Source organism: Pholcus phalangioides, unplaced genomic scaffold, assembly GCF_987345545.1.
Source record: "Pholcus phalangioides strain wild (caught in Gottingen) unplaced genomic scaffold, Ppha-v1.0 ptg000014l_1, whole genome shotgun sequence".
In the NCBI taxonomy this organism is placed as follows: domain Eukaryota; kingdom Metazoa; phylum Arthropoda; class Arachnida; order Araneae; family Pholcidae; genus Pholcus; species Pholcus phalangioides.
Window position 1 is genome coordinate 28,149,381 of NW_028301607.1, and position 15,757 is coordinate 28,165,137.

At 40.0% G+C, this 15,757-nt stretch overlaps 1 protein-coding gene across 2 annotated transcripts in view; it reads left to right on the forward strand.

The window, feature by feature from the left end:
• Positions 1–13,450, forward strand: part of LOC149078405 (uncharacterized) — a 76,851-nt gene extending 63,401 nt beyond the window's left edge. Inside the window, exons 9-13 of one of the 2 annotated variants that reach the window (XM_089242061.1) lie at positions 1,435–1,601; positions 2,490–3,183; positions 4,860–4,913; positions 9,033–9,095; positions 13,078–13,450. In XM_089242061.1, coding sequence (XP_089098187.1) covers positions 1,435–1,601; positions 2,490–3,183; positions 4,860–4,913; positions 9,033–9,095; positions 13,078–13,394 — 1,295 coding nt within the window. In that variant the 3' untranslated portion in view covers positions 13,395–13,450. The remainder of the gene's footprint in view (positions 1–1,434; positions 1,602–2,489; positions 3,184–4,859; positions 4,914–9,032; positions 9,096–13,077) is intronic. The other variant, XM_089242062.1, reaches the window with a different exon arrangement.
• The last annotated feature ends 2,307 nt before the right edge of the window (positions 13,451–15,757 follow it).

Here is a 15,757-nt window from a genome sequence, read left to right on the forward strand (position 1 = left end):
TGTGCGGGAAGTGTGTAAGTGTGTGTACCTAACAGTCTGAGTGCGTATCTAGTGCAGTGTCTGAGTGTCTGTTTTTTTTAGTGCTGCCATCTATATTTCAGAAGGGAAGTGAGTGAATTGGAATGATTGAATATTTGTACCGTTTGTATGCCTGTTGCTCTCTGTGACGAGACTTTCTAATGGGGAGATCGGCTCGCATTTGCGAATCGAAGTTGGGAGCCATAGAAAACAAACTTCAGCCGACCACCACCGCTGTGGCGACGGTGGGGCTCGAACCCGGGTCCGTCACTGTAACCGCTCGATCACCACTACGGCTATTTATAGTCACTGTCGGTAGCCAGAGATTTCTGAAGGTGGGGCTACGCTACTCGTGCTCCGACTTTTATTCGTGAGATTTATTGAGCTTACCCAGAGGCGCATTTATGATTTCTCCGCCTGTGGGACTAAACGAATCTTGCCGCCCTTCTCCCATGCTGGTCTAGTTTTTGACTACTCATTCCTCAGATTTGCCACCATGGGCCATAGCCTGTTTTGCCCACACCCCCGTAAATACGCCTCGGTCTCTGAGACTTTTTGTCATTCATGTGCATACGTACTCCCTTGGACACTCACATGCTTGCGTACTCTTTTGGTCACTCATATGTTTATACGTACTTCTTTGGTCACTCATATGCTTATACGTACTTCTTTGATCACTCATATGCTTATACGTACTTCTTTGGTCACTCACATGCTTGCATACTCTTTTGGTCGATCACTTGCTTGCGTACTGTTTTGATCATCCCCATTCAAACTCAGAAAAAAGGGCAATCAAGGAAAGAAAAGAAAAAAAAGGACAATAAAGGAAAAAGAAGGAAGGAAGTTCAGAAAAAAAAATTCATTCAAGGAAAAAATTTTAGTGAAAAAAAGCAATTAAAGAAGAAAATTCATAAGTTATGCAAAATTGCACAAATTCAGAAGAAAGCCAATTCATGTCGCATGCGCAGAGAGAAAAATGGTCCCCTTTGTCCTCCTGGCTCCATGCTAGCAAATGGAGAATTGTGAACGTACACTAAACGTGCAAAAACTGACGAGTCCCTTGATGAGTACGAGTATTGTGGACCTACGTGAAGAAATCCTGATGGATATATCTTTGTCGTCCCTCATGGGATCCACTAGCACCATTGACCTCATAAGGCGGAGCTAACAGGGCTCTAGTCCTGGGGCCCTGGACAATTCTCACAATTTTTTGCTTTTCCACGCTATAAATCAACTCTAGAAGGGGCCAGTGAAAAGTCTGACGAGTGGCCCCGCAAAAGACCCTAGCCTGGGGGCCTTGCTTCATGGATGTGGGAGCCATGATTAGCATACCTCTGAAATATTTGTTTTGCATCTGTTCTATGTAAATATGGCTATGACAATAATTGGCACAAGCTATTTTTCTTTCCCCTGTAGCTCTGATGGACGAAAACGGGAATTTCATCGTGAACGGGAACTGGAAGATCGAATCACCTGGTGTATTCTGGACTGAGTTCGGGTCCGAGGTCACTTACCATCGTTCGGGGACAGGTCGCGAAAGTATATCTATCGATGGTCCGACACGTCAGAACTTACTCGTTCTCGTGAGTACAATATCTAGACTGTTAGTCATACGCGTATAAAAATATGACTAACTTTTCAATTTAATTGGAACCGCGGATATATGTTACGGTAAATGTGATAAATCGGTTATTATGCATACTTACCTACTAATCGTCTTGATCATGGCCCCCACTAGGGGTGGGCTGGCAAGGCTCCAGCCCTGGGGCCCGGGATGATTTTCATCATTTTTTGGTTTTTCACGCTATAAATTTATCATAGGGGGGCCCGTGAAAGATCCCAGCCTGGGGGCCCTGCTTCAGGATGTGGGGGCCATGGTCTTGATAATTTTGATGAATTTATCACTCTCTCTTACCGGCGAATATGCATATTCAACAAGCGTCGTTGATTAATAATAATGATAAATACTAAAAAAAAAAAAATCATTTTACCAGTGATTATGCATAATAACCAAGTGTCGTGAGAAAACTTGATAAATACTTGAAATTTATCGACTTTATCTGCGATCATGCATAATACCCAAGTGTAATTGGTGAATTTGATAAATATGAAGAAAATTCCAAATGAGTCTAGTATATGTGATGAATATAGTCGGACCCCGATATAATGATAACAAATTTTACCCCCCAAATTTTAATATAATGATGCAATACATGTATGAATTATCATGTTTACCAACGACGCGGCGCTTTATCGCAGGTAAAAGTGGTTAATATAGAGAAATATATCAAATTTATACCAACGACGCTTGGGTACTGTGCAAAATCACAAATAAAAGAGATAAACTTACCAAAATGCTTGGTAAAGTATGCATAATAACCGGTTATTATGTATAATAACAGCATTTATGACATTTACCCTAACATAATACATCTCGTCAACGTGAGTACTTACACCTTATTATCTTCCAGGTGATCGGTACTGGACGTATCCCGACTGTAGATTACGAATACTGGCTGTCGAGCTTGCTGAAGCCAAGGAAGAAAAGCTTCCTGACCGAGTACTACAAGTCTTACTACACGCTATTACCAAGTCTCAAACCCAAGAAAGTCCACCAGAGGGACTTCGCCCCTCACGAAGAAATCAACTCAATAGAATCTGAAGAACCCGACAGACTCGTCAAGGGCTATAAGTCTTATTACCACCACGGTAAAAAAAAGTCCAAACTGGAAATCGACGGCCGTATCTTGCGTGCACCACCAAAGAGATCAGATCCCGATACCTACAGGACTCACAAAAACTCTGCCATAAAAGTTAGAGTATTGCACCAAAGGGATCTTACCACTACCACCACATGGATACCTGTTGCTGACCACAGATTGGTCCAGACAGAATCCGCAGTGTCGTCGAACAAGAATAAGACCGAGTCGCCTCGCGGTAGTGAGCTGATGATCGTTGGAGCCCTGCCGGGCCGTAGCTACAATTCGGACAACAACACGTTGCCGCTATCGAGGCTTTTCACGGAGAAAACTGTTCAGATCCCTCTGGTCTACAGCGATACCAGAGACACTGGTGACGTCAGACAAGACATGGAAGTTTTACGTCGAGATAGGCTTCACGCCAGAGGTAGCAAACATGCTTCGCAGGAGACGAAAGCCGCTAAATGTAAGAAAGAAACTAAATTTACCGGACGTTTCGTGCATAAACTTCAGTATTAGCCATAGGCGTCGGAACCTAGGGATAAGGTCATTTGATTCCCCCTTCCAATAAATTTTGTAAAGGGGCTGAGCCCCCCCCCCCCCCCACCAATAATTTCTGCAAAAAAACAATGCAATGCATCCTCCCTATCCTACTTACGAGCTTGAGCCCTGTATATACGCAGGGCCACAAATAAATATTTTGTCACCCGGAGCAAGCCGGCATTTTGGCGCCCCTTGTAATGTAGAAGAAGCAGTTAAAGGGTGAATTCGGCGTCCCCCTTCTGGTTCAGCGCCCGAAGCACCAGAGCCGCCTGCTTCCCACTAGTTTTTATCTTTGTTACAATTTAACTTTGAGTAAGAAACACGTGTAGCGGGTTCATAAAATACAAGAAAAACTAGGCTGACCATATTTCCTTAAGAGAAATACAGGAAATTGGAATTCCAAATACGGGAAAATATGGACATCGCCAATTATCGCCAAGAACAACGCCAAAAGTGTACAAAGTTGCTAAATATTGCTGAAATTGCGGAAAAATCGCAATGGCGAGAAACGAAGCGTTACTGCAAATTGCAGTGGATTAAAATGAATTCCACGAAATAAGACGTTCAACAAGACAAATGTGGGAGATTAATGTTCTTATTTATAGTTGTAATTATCATAATATAATTTATGAGATGAAGAATAATTTCAATCTTTGATTTCAATAAAGAATGAAAATCCAAGTAGGCGTCATGTAAAAAACAGGAAAAACCGGGACGGCCACAAAACCAAGAAAACCGGGACTTTCCCGGGAAATACGGGATGTATGGTCATCCTAGTAAAAACTGATGTGCCGTTTAAATAAAAATGATAACTTTTTCTGTATTTATCAAACTTACTAACTTCATGCTCCGTAAAAATACTGTAATTAGTGTAATATTTTGTATGGAAAAATATTATGCGCATACAAGGTAGATACTGTCGACCGCCCAATAATTACACACGTGATTCCTTGTGAAAAACTGATACAGAAATTTCTTTTCCATTTCAAGATCGGACGAATATTAAGGGAGTCGTAACGTTTTGAAATTTTGTGACGTGTCAGTTTTCTGTCAGTTTAGAACCCCTTTATACACCCCTTTATTGTATATGAAGGCGTCTTCGGTCAGTTATGCGCCAAGTGCCCAATGAAAAAAAAAAACTTTGCCCATGTATAACGAACGCGTTGCCAATAATTGAAAATGAACTGAAATACATATTCAACCACGTTCGGATGCCAAGTTGTTATTTTCTTTCACGATTTCTTCAGGCAAGGAAGAGCAGCCGGTTCGCACAGCTTCAGCTTTCTTGATTACTCTCAGAGTTATAGCATTGTTATCAGCTTAAATACGTCAAGTTAGACCACGTTTTGGTGCACGTTCGGGGAATTTGGCAGGATTCGAAAGTTACGTCATCAATTTTTAATGCGTTAATTATCCATAATTCTCCATAATTATTGTTCAAATCAAAAAAACGGAAAATACTTCTCCATATTAGTTCTTCTCAGGGAATCACGTGTGCAGCTATTGGACGGTCGATAGTATCCATCCTGTATATAATATGCATGTGTATGTAATATTTGTTTATTGAGAAATTTTTCTTTCTCTGATGCTTTTGTTTAGTAACTAAGAAAGAAATCAAATTTACGAGGAAGAAGAAGAAAAGACACAAAGAAAGTAAGTTCCATTGAGAAATTATCTGATTGATAGAGAATGTACCACTAATGTACCAAGGAAGTGTGTCCTTTATTCCCATTATTTTTTCATTTTCTTATCGATAAGCTCGATCAGGGTATCGATGGGATTGTGAGAAAATTCGCTTAGTTGGCGTGAAGCTTATGTGGGTAAGTCGGGAATCAAACTGATAGGGAGAGGCTCCAGACGAACCTGCAGCATGCGCGTCGCGAGGTCCCGGGTTCGAATACCACCGTCACCATAGTGGTCGACTGAAGTTGGTTTTCTGTGGTTCTCAACTCGAGATCTCTCTGAGATGGGAAGCGGGGTGTGTCCGGTCTTCAAAGGTCAAAGGTTCCCAACTTCAAGCCGCGAATGCGAGCCAATCTCCCGTTTAAAAAGTCTCGCTACAGAGAGAAACAGACCTACAAACAGTACAAATGTAATTCAATCATAACACATCACTTCACTTCTGAAATATAGATGGCAGTAATGAAAAATCAAACACAACACTACATACGCACTCGGACTGTTAGGTATAAGCCCACTCACACTTCCGGCACAACTCACTGGGCAGTAAATTGCCCATGGCGATAGACCTGAGCTGCACTCGGTTTGAAAGAAAGAAAGTATCGATTGGTAAGGAACAATTATAGATTTTGGTATCGCAGGGGAATTTTTCTCTAATAGGGTTATTAATAAATGGAATAGCTTACGTCCGGGGGTCGTGAATTCTAACTGAATTGACATATTTAAAAAAAAAATGCAATAAACATATTGAGACAAATCGAGAACTTATCCATAATTTTTTTTATGGGCATTGTATTTTATTTTATCACAATCATTGATTTTTTATTGCTCTTCTTGGAGGTTGCTGTTTTTTGTTTATATTTGACATCCATATTTTTTATGGGCATCTTTTTTTAGACAAGTTTTCTTTGAGTATTTTGCCTGTTATGTCCTTTGCATTTGTATATACTGTTTGTACAGGGTTATCAAAATCAAGCTTCCCAACTCAGAGGATCGTAGAAAGCATTCCGCTGGTCCAAATGTCACAAAATTCGCGCGCTTCCGATAATGCGCTATTCTGTATATTGAAGAAGCTGGTGTAAAAATTCACCGATAGGTGCAGCTATCTCTCGCTTGACAAATCATTCTACGCATAATTTAATATGTGTCCTCCTTGATCTTTCACAACGTTTGTATATTTGTTGAGGCTAGCTTTTCAGTCAAAGCCAGCATTCTTTGGCATGCTTTAATGCAGTGGTTCTCAAACTGAGCGTTGCGACTCTTAGGGGCGTCACGGTGAGCTCGCGACATTGATGTGTAACCTGTTCAGTACTTTAAAGTGGTTCTTTTTGTTTTGAAATATGCTGGTGAGCTGCGTATTCATTTCGTTCCAGAGTTCTACCTTATATGGAACCTCAGGTTTAACGCCTTTGAATGGTTTTAAATGATTCTTTTTTCAAATTAAGGCCTGAAGGCCTGAAATATCCCAATGGCCTTAGTAAATATATTGACTTTAATTAATTTGTTCGTTAGATTTTTTAATGACATTTTTTAAGGGACATTTTGGCATACAATAAACACAAATTGATAAAAAACAATTTTTTTAATAGCCAGTTTTGGTTCATGAGTGAAGGGAGCATAAATGCCACCATCCTGGCACGGGAGTCACGTCTGGTAAAAGTTTGAGAACCACTCCTCTAGGCATTAACATGCACACTCACTGTTTCGATTTTGGCAAACACTGTTTTAGTCAGAGGTACATAACCTTTTCAGTCCGAGGGCCAGAAATGCCATATGAATACCGTTCGCGGACCCCACTGACTGGTGTACCTACAATCGACTGTTTTATATGTATTGATACGATTCTTCAGGAATACCTCTCGTGGGCCGGAGGTTGCGCACTCTTGGTTTTACCAATGGAAAACATTTCTGTTCACAAGAGGGCACATGTGAATAGAAAGCATCTATATTCTATGGAATGATTTTTCGAGAGGAGGTGACACCTAGCCAGGGCCGCCCTTATGGGAAGCGGGGCCGGTGCGAAAATAATTTCGAGAGCTCCTCAGCTCCAATTTTATATATATATATATATACACTCATGTCCATAAATTAAGGATAATGCCAGCTCCGGCAAATAAAGGTTCAGAAACAAAACAAACGTTACTTATTCATAAAGCCCATTCATTAAACAAAAGATAAAGAACAAAAACGATGGTGTATGTATGATACCATTCATAAAAACTACGATTTTTGCTCCCTGGAGCAATTGTAAAAAATATCTCCTTTACAAAAACTTACTATTACATGGTTGGTATGATGGTTAATACATTGTATGTCTCCCATGCGATGAAATACAGTCCGTACAACGCCTGGGCATGCTGAGTATCAAATTATCGATCTGATCTTGGGGAAGATCACTCCACTCAGCAAGCAATGCTCTTCGAAGTTCCGGTACACATGTAGGAGGTGGTTGACGGGCTGCAACTCGTCGGCCAAGCATGTCCCACACATGCTCTATCGGATTCAAGTCAGGTGAGAATGCTGGCCATTCCATACGGGTTATATCCTCAGATTGAAGGCATTCGTTTACGATGTTTGCTCGGTGAGGACGGGCGTTGTCATCCATAAACACAAACTCTGCGCCCATGGCACCCCTAAACAAACGTACATGTTGTTCCAGAATGATGTCCCGATAAAGTTGGGCTTTCGTGGTTCCGGTTTGAACATGCAGATCTGTTCTGGAATTAATTCCACCCCAAACGAGCAATGCTGCACCACCGTAACGGTGTCGTTCAATGATGTTATCTTGGTGGTAACGGGTACCTGGTGTTCTCCATATGAAAGTCCGACGTGAATCAGACTGCAAGCTAAACCTGGACTCGTCGGAAAAACACAAGCCCACTGTGACGATGTCCACATTGCATGTTCTCTACTCCAGGCTAATCGCTGCCGACAGTGAGTTGCCGTGAGCAGAACACATCTGACAGGCCTGCGAGCATATAGACCAATATCTCCCAAACGTCTGTACACGGTTTGCCTTGAAACTGTGGTACCCGTGGCTGCAGATAGCTGACGAGACAGGTCGGATGCTGTGCTCCGTCTGCTTCTTTTGGCAGTTACTGCCAAATACCGGTCCTTTTTCGGCGTTGTAACTCGGGGGCAACCTGTACTGTAACGTCTACTGACATTTCCGTTATCTTGGAATCGTTGCCAAAGCCTAGAGATGACACTTTGGGCAATTCCAAGTTCCTCGGATACTTCCATCTGAGACGCCCACATTCCAGGCGGCCGATAATTCTACCACGTAAAAAATCATCTACATGCGTCCTCTGTGTCATAACTATTCGCTTATGGCACTGAGCGCCTTACAGAACTCTTGTGAACAATTTCACTTCTTTGCCACCATTCCTTATATACCCTCCCTTACACTCTCGTCATTGTGACGTACTATTGGCATCATCTGGTGGCTTCCTGAAATTTGCATATCATTCGTGCAGATGTGTGTGATAATTCTACAGGTGAAATTTTTACTTTAGATTTCGATTTCCGTGTGATTCTGAATTATCCTTAATTTATGGACATGAGTGTATTTCTTTTTTTTTGGGGGGGGGGGGGGGTTGGCATCCAAAAATTCGTGCATTGTCACAAAATATACACAGTAAAATGCTAAACAATATCTACTCACCAATGAATATTCAGAATTAGTCAAAGAAAGAAATCCCAGAATTTATGAAAATTCAGAATTAATGAGAGGAAAAAAATTCTAGAATTAAAATTATATTTGTGTGTGTGATATATCTGTATATTTTTTTCACTTTGTGCGTTGACCCCCAAAACCGTATGGTCTGGTGACATGACACCTGTCACCCCCCCCCCCCCAAGGGCGGCTTTGCACCTAGCGACGCATTTTTGTGCTATTTTTCCTATTAATGATAAGTGCTTCATCTGAGATGTTATGTTTCAGCTGATATATGATCGAATTTTAGTTGTCATTTGGGCCAATATAACACCCTCCACAGTCCTCTGAGTCGGGAAGTTTAATTTTTGTGATGTCTCAATGTTCAAATATTTGCAACAATAAATCTGAAGGACCTCTTTTTCTGGTTTCATTAGATGTATGTTTGAAGTGCGCTCGAGTGAAGAAGCAGAGGAAGAATTTCTGCGTCAGTGATTTCGGTAATAAAATAAAAGTTTCGATGATCATTAATCTTAATCTTTAATCCATCATTATTTTTACTTTAAAACAAAATACCTAATATATGATCTATATTTTTCAAACTTGAAATAAAAGAAAAAAAAAATCATTTTATGCTGCAACAAACACATTTTAGGTGAAATACGATCAAAAATAGTTTTCACAATTATTGCTCTTCAAATCTATACCTATAGCTCTATGGCAATTTAACAGATGGTGCTTACGCTGTTTCTATTGACATGCGTTTTATTATTCCTTCTATTCTAATCTATTTCCCTTATGAAAAAAAAAATTAACATCTCAAATAATAAATATCTTCACAACATCCAGTCTTCTGTATATCTTGTATTTCCCTTAGTTATTTGCCCAGCAATCAGTAGGCTTCATTTAGCACAGAGAAACTGTTGAGTTCTATTCCGATCAGAAATGAACAGGAATCGATCTCTAAGAATTGATCCCCCGAACTGATCTCTAAGAAAATCTTAAATTTCTGTTTCTGAAGAGAGTTTCTTCTCCTTGCAGAAAAATTTACATTCCAAAACTAAACCACGTTACGGTATAACGAATTTCCAAGAGCCGGACATTTGGTTTGTTACACAGCAAGAAGTTCACTGTACTTCCATTTTAATAAGAAACAATTTATTGTATCTCATAAAATCGCAGAAAATATTAGTATAGAAATCTGTAGAGATTATTAATTTTCCAAATTATTAATTATCAAATATCTCTTGAATATATTTGATGTTAAATTTCAGGATTTTGCGTATGCGGTCGCGAAGCTTAGAAAAAAGCAACTCAACTTCAAAAAAGCTTATGTCACCTGTTGAGCAGAAATAAAACTAATTGATTCAATATTTTAAAAAAAACTTTTCAGTTTAATTATCATCATCAGAAATGAAAGATGAACTGAATGTATAGAAAAAAATTTTTTTTTTTTTTTTATTAATGAAAGTCATATACGCGTGTACTAGGGTGTTTTGTTAGTCGATCGTTAAAAAAAGTCTGTTTAAATGAATATTTTCTTTACAGATTAAGTATATGCGGCTTAACTCTGTTCATCTTCGAAGTTGAGTAAGGATAACAGCTGGCCATATTGCGAGTGTGTTTTCTCAATTGGTTTTAAACCCCGAATTTCAACTTTTTTACCTTCGGATGATTAACGGAAAAATTTCTTGGGGTTTCTGGCGATCGGACCAATGCGGATGGGGGAAACGCTCCGTTCATTTGCATAGCGTGTCGCCGGCTGTGAGAAGCAGAAAATTCATCGATCCCGCTCTTGTTGAACTAGAATTGTGAGCGATAAATGACACTAATTTGTTGATTAACACCATGCATAGTCGCTCATTTTGGTTCTAACAATTCACGTTTCTCTTACGAGTTGAATAGTATCACTATCCCGGATGTCAGGGATGATAGGGTCACCGATTTGGAAAATCTCATTGACGAGCGGCTTAGGTTCTCTGAACATTGTTCAGCGGTGGTCGAAAAATCGAATAGAATGTTCGGTTTCATTTTCAAAAATGCTTTCCGTGTTCTCCTAAAGTCACTCTTCCGCTTTTCTGAGGCTTAGTTAATCCTGGACTGGAGCATGCTGTAAGGTTTTGGAGACCATACCTACAGAGGGATATAGACTTGGTTGAAGGAGTGCAGAGAAGAGCTACCCATGTCCTTGTTGGCACGCACACGGGGCTTGAGTTATGAAGAAACTTTTTTTTGAAGATGTTTACATTGGAAAAACGCAGGGGTCGGGAGGATATGATCGAAATGTTCAAAATTTTCAACGGGATGGATAGGGTGGACCATCAAATATTAATACGCCGTCTATATCTCAGAAGTGAAATGAGTGATGTGTAGTGACTGAATGACTCTTTGTACTGTTTGTAGGACTGTTGCTCTCTGTGGCGAGACTTTTTAACGGTTCGCATTTGCGCCTCGAAGTTGGGAACCACAGAAAATCAACTTCAGCCGACCACCACTGTGGCGACGGTGGGGCTCGAACCCGGGTCCCCGCGATGCGAGTCCGTCACTATGACCACTCGATCACCACAGCGGCAGTAATATCTGCTGCTCGCAGAGGCGACTTTTTTTTTTTGAAAACTCCCTTAATTGGGGGTTGCTGTATTTTAGAAATGTATGACATCCATATTTGTAATGGGCATCTTTTTCCGCAGCCACCTCGTTGGGCATTTTGCCTGTTGTGGCCTTGTATTTGTATAACATAAATTGATATTTGTCAATTTTCTTTTGAAAACTCAAATTTGGTACTACTTTGATAAATTTGAAAATATTGAAAGAATCGTTCAACACATCCGTTACTAATTAGGAGGAAAGATGACAATATTTACCATACGTTATTTTTATTGGTTAATGGAGAACTTAATCAAAATAATGCAAAATGAATATTATAAATAAAATAGATACTTATAAAATATTTATTACAGTATTTTATGTTTCCAAAGGCAGCAAAATCACTACCTCCTATATAATATAGGTAGTAGTAGGTAAAAGCCATCAAATGTAAATACCAAACCAACCCTACAGTTGCCATGCCATTTTGAGATCTGAAGGGGTTTTCAATCCTCCAGATCCGTCCAACAGATTGATTATTAATTAAAAAAATTAATTATATTAACTTAATTATTATTATTTATTTAACTGAACCTCTTCCCGAGGCGAGTTTACTGGGCCCAGAGTAGTTGGGATAAATAATATAAATTCGAGCTCTCTCTCTCTCCATGCTTTATGGTAGGGGGTGGCCAACGCTGGCCCCGACAAGGTAAATATAAATTATCCAGGTAAAATTAATAATTTACAATGTGTTAAATCAAGTTAGTGATCATTATTTGAGCTATTCTTGTTCCAACAATATTCATTATTATTAGTGACGAAAATAATTTACTATGTAAATTAATAATACATATTTACATACTGCCCTGCCTTTTCAAATGCACAAATTGCTCATAAAGCTTTTCACATGGGCAATATTTTTCTTGTTTTTTTTACCTCCTCGTTTGGCAAATTGCCCATTGTGCCAAAATAATAATTGAAGAAAAATCAAGACAAATGTTTCATTTGTGAAATTCAAACGATGAACAAATTTGACTGAATAATTTGCAGAAGAAACTAATTTTTTTATGCATTACACATCTGGCTGGGCACGCAACTAGATAAACAATGAATATGCTTATGAAGGATGAAAGGGAATTCGCAATGCCAGCGACTAAATTTGCCCGTGTTATGCCACATTACTTATGGCGTGTACGAATGTGCGAGTTTTCCATGTGTCTCTTTCATTTTACTGGTACTGCTAATACACTATGCTGCAGATGACCGTTATGTTGACCCTTGAGAAGAAAGAAGTTGGCCACCCCCTGCTTTATGGTAGCCAATTTTTCATTGGCAACCCTGAGAATCGAAACTGCTTTTTCTTCTTTACCTCGGCAATTAATTGAACTGGTCCCTCGCTCTGTAGATCACTCATTCACATGCTTGCTCACGCTCCGTCACTCTTTTTCTCACTCACGTGCTTGCAATTTCTCTAGGTGATTCTTTTGTTCATACATTGACCATAGGCGAAGATAGACATGAAAGGCGGACGGGGGGGGGGGAGCAAAACCGAGCACAACTCAGGTCTATCTACCCATACTTTAAGACGACACTGCTCGGAGGACGCGAATTTATTTAGGGTTATACCAATTTTGCCACCCCTTCCCCATCTTACTATTTTTCTTGGCCACTCATTCCTCAAATTGCTATAGCCCGCTAAGCCCTCCCCTCCCCCGTAAACACGCCACTGGTCAAGTCAAGAGAGTAAAGCTATAAAAATAAATAAAAATAAATTTAATTACTTTCTTTTCGGATGAAGTTCTCGCATTACCCCTTTCCAGACTAATCAGTGTATCGAATGAATGGAATCTGCCCTATTATTTTCAAAATCGATTTACCGACTCCATTTTATTCTAGTGCTGAGGATAGTCGTGTCATCGTCAGAGGTCATCGGACACGAGCTACGATACGAAGTCAAAGTCGTCCAGTCGTACAAGAACAAGGTGCCGATAATGCCGCTGGAATACATATGGACGCCCGATACGTGCAAGTGCCCGAACCTGCGCGTGGATCAAGAGTACATAGTCATGGGTCACGTTGATTCAGCGTCCAGGAGGGAGAGTCGACTGGTGGTCGGCGTCAACTCCTTCACCAGGAAATACACGAGGCAGAGAGCACGGGCGGTTCTCGCTCTGGTCAGGGACCAGCGCTCAAAGTGTAAAAAATTCATGTAAAGAAATAATTCTTAGAGAAATTAATTGGTCATTAAAAATCCGCTTTTTTCCATGGACATTAGCATTTTTTTTCCACACGTGCATTTTTAATTCTCAGTGTGCTCCACCATCATCCTGAGATGATCTGGATTTCTTTTTTCAAAGAAATTTTTTAACATGAAATTTTCAAAATGACATAGATGTCAGGGGCGGATCTATGGGAGTGGGTGATCACCCTCTCCCTCCAAGCGAAATGCGATAATTCGTGTAATTTTCGGAATATATGATATTACAACAAATTCGAGAAAACTGACTGAAACCGAGAAATTTTTCGAAACATTCGGGATGGAGGGGGGAAACAACAGGTAAACGGGACTGACACTGCAAATACGGGACAAAATGCTGAGACAAACTTTTTTAGTGATTTGTAAAATCACCCCTCCCAATAGCGATCTCTAGATCCGCCTTTCCTTTTTTTTCATGGCCCATAAAAAGCGTACAAAGTTTCAATGGAATGCATCCACCAGAACGGACGCAACAGACCCGTCGGTATACTGGCACTACTCAGACCTCTATGTAGCGCCAGTTGTGGTGGATGCATTTCATTGAAACTTGGTATATACGCTATCTGGACCAGGGGAAAAATAAAATGCAATAAAAAAGTGCCTTTTTACCTGGTGGTCAAAAATCGAACTATTTTTTATTGCTCATTAATCATCTCTCTCATTGTCTCATTAAGATGTCCTGAAAGTTTGGATGAGCAGTTTCTTAGAAAACTATTCAGAGTACAGGAACTTTAATTATATAATCACCCCCTCTGTACAGTCTGTTTTTTTTTTCTAATTATTATTTCTGTTTTCTAACAAGTCATTGCACATACTATGAAGGATGATTTTATGTTGTTGAGTGATATAGTGCCTTCCTGCCACGACTCTTTTGTTGGTGATTGCGGGTTCGAACCGAGATTGTATTACACTTTTTTTTCGATTGTATTGTTCAATGAAACCTGTACGAAACTGAACGTCAAGAGACTGAAATAATATTGCATTTTAGGCAGGCTTCATTTTATAAGGATGGACACACACATGTGCAATGTAGTTGCGAATTCGTTGTAACATTTTTATGAGGTGAATGATGATAGACCCCCTGGCTGCTGTTCTCAAAACGGCTGCAAATTTTTTCTCAAGTTGTCGTTTGTATCCCAAGTGGCGTGGTGGTAAAGATGTTCTTCTACCACAGTGAAGGTTGCTGTCATGGCCCTGGGTACGAACCCACCCGAGGGAGGGGTGTAGATAAGATATTTTCCCTAACAAAACGCTCCTTTTGTTTGCTTTTGATTTCGTCGAAGACAGGTGTCCGTCTTAGATAACAGTGATACCTCGGCTAACAAATGCCTCGGCTTATGAAGTTTTCGGCTAGCGAACCTGATTACGGAAAAAATTATCTGCAACATGTGTGTGCGAGTTTGAGTGTCATCCATCTTTCACAAAAGACAACTACTACTTCACCAAACACCATCTTTGGACATATCACAATTTACTGCCACTTGAGATAGGTTGGAAATGAAGGTGCTGTTTATTGGTGTTCGTTAGGGAAAATATCTTACCTATAACCCTCCCTCGGGTGGATTCGAACCCAGGACCATGACAGCAACCTTCACGGTGGTAGACGAACATCTTCACCACCACGCCACTCGGGCTACAAACGACAACTGGAAAAAAAATTTGCAGCCGTTTTGAGAACAGCAGCCAGGGGGTCTATCATCATTCACCTCATAAAAATGTTAAGACAAATTCGAAATACAGAAAATGCAGGGTGTGCTATAAATTCATAAACAGTTTAAAAATTGAAGGAATTGGTATATTTGAATGTGGTTTGCAAAAAAGTTAATCTCATAAATGGGGGGGGGGGGGGGAGGAGCTTTGTGTTTTTAGAACAAAAAAAAAATTTGTCGATAGCTGGCGCTGCACAAAAGCAAATCACGGAAGCTTTCTTCGATTTCAATCTCTTCTGTGTCCGACACTTTTGCACAGCTTCATCCGACGATTCATGGCCAAGGTGAAATAACCTCACCAATAGTGCTTTATCCACCAACGTCAACATCACAATGAAAACCTTATGTAAGCACCAGTTACATAAGGTTCAGAATGGAATTCTGGAAAATTCAGAAATGAGCTATTAATCCTACACCCTGTATTTTATAGCACTCTGATTTGCACATGTAGAGTGATTCGCTATCGTGCAGCGCCCTCTATCAACAAAAATTTTAACTGAAATTATTTTTCTGTATCAAAAACAAAATCGCTCTTCATTGGGAATACCTTCTTTGCAAACCGCATTCAAATATACAATTCCTTCAATTTTTTTTAAACTATTAATGAATT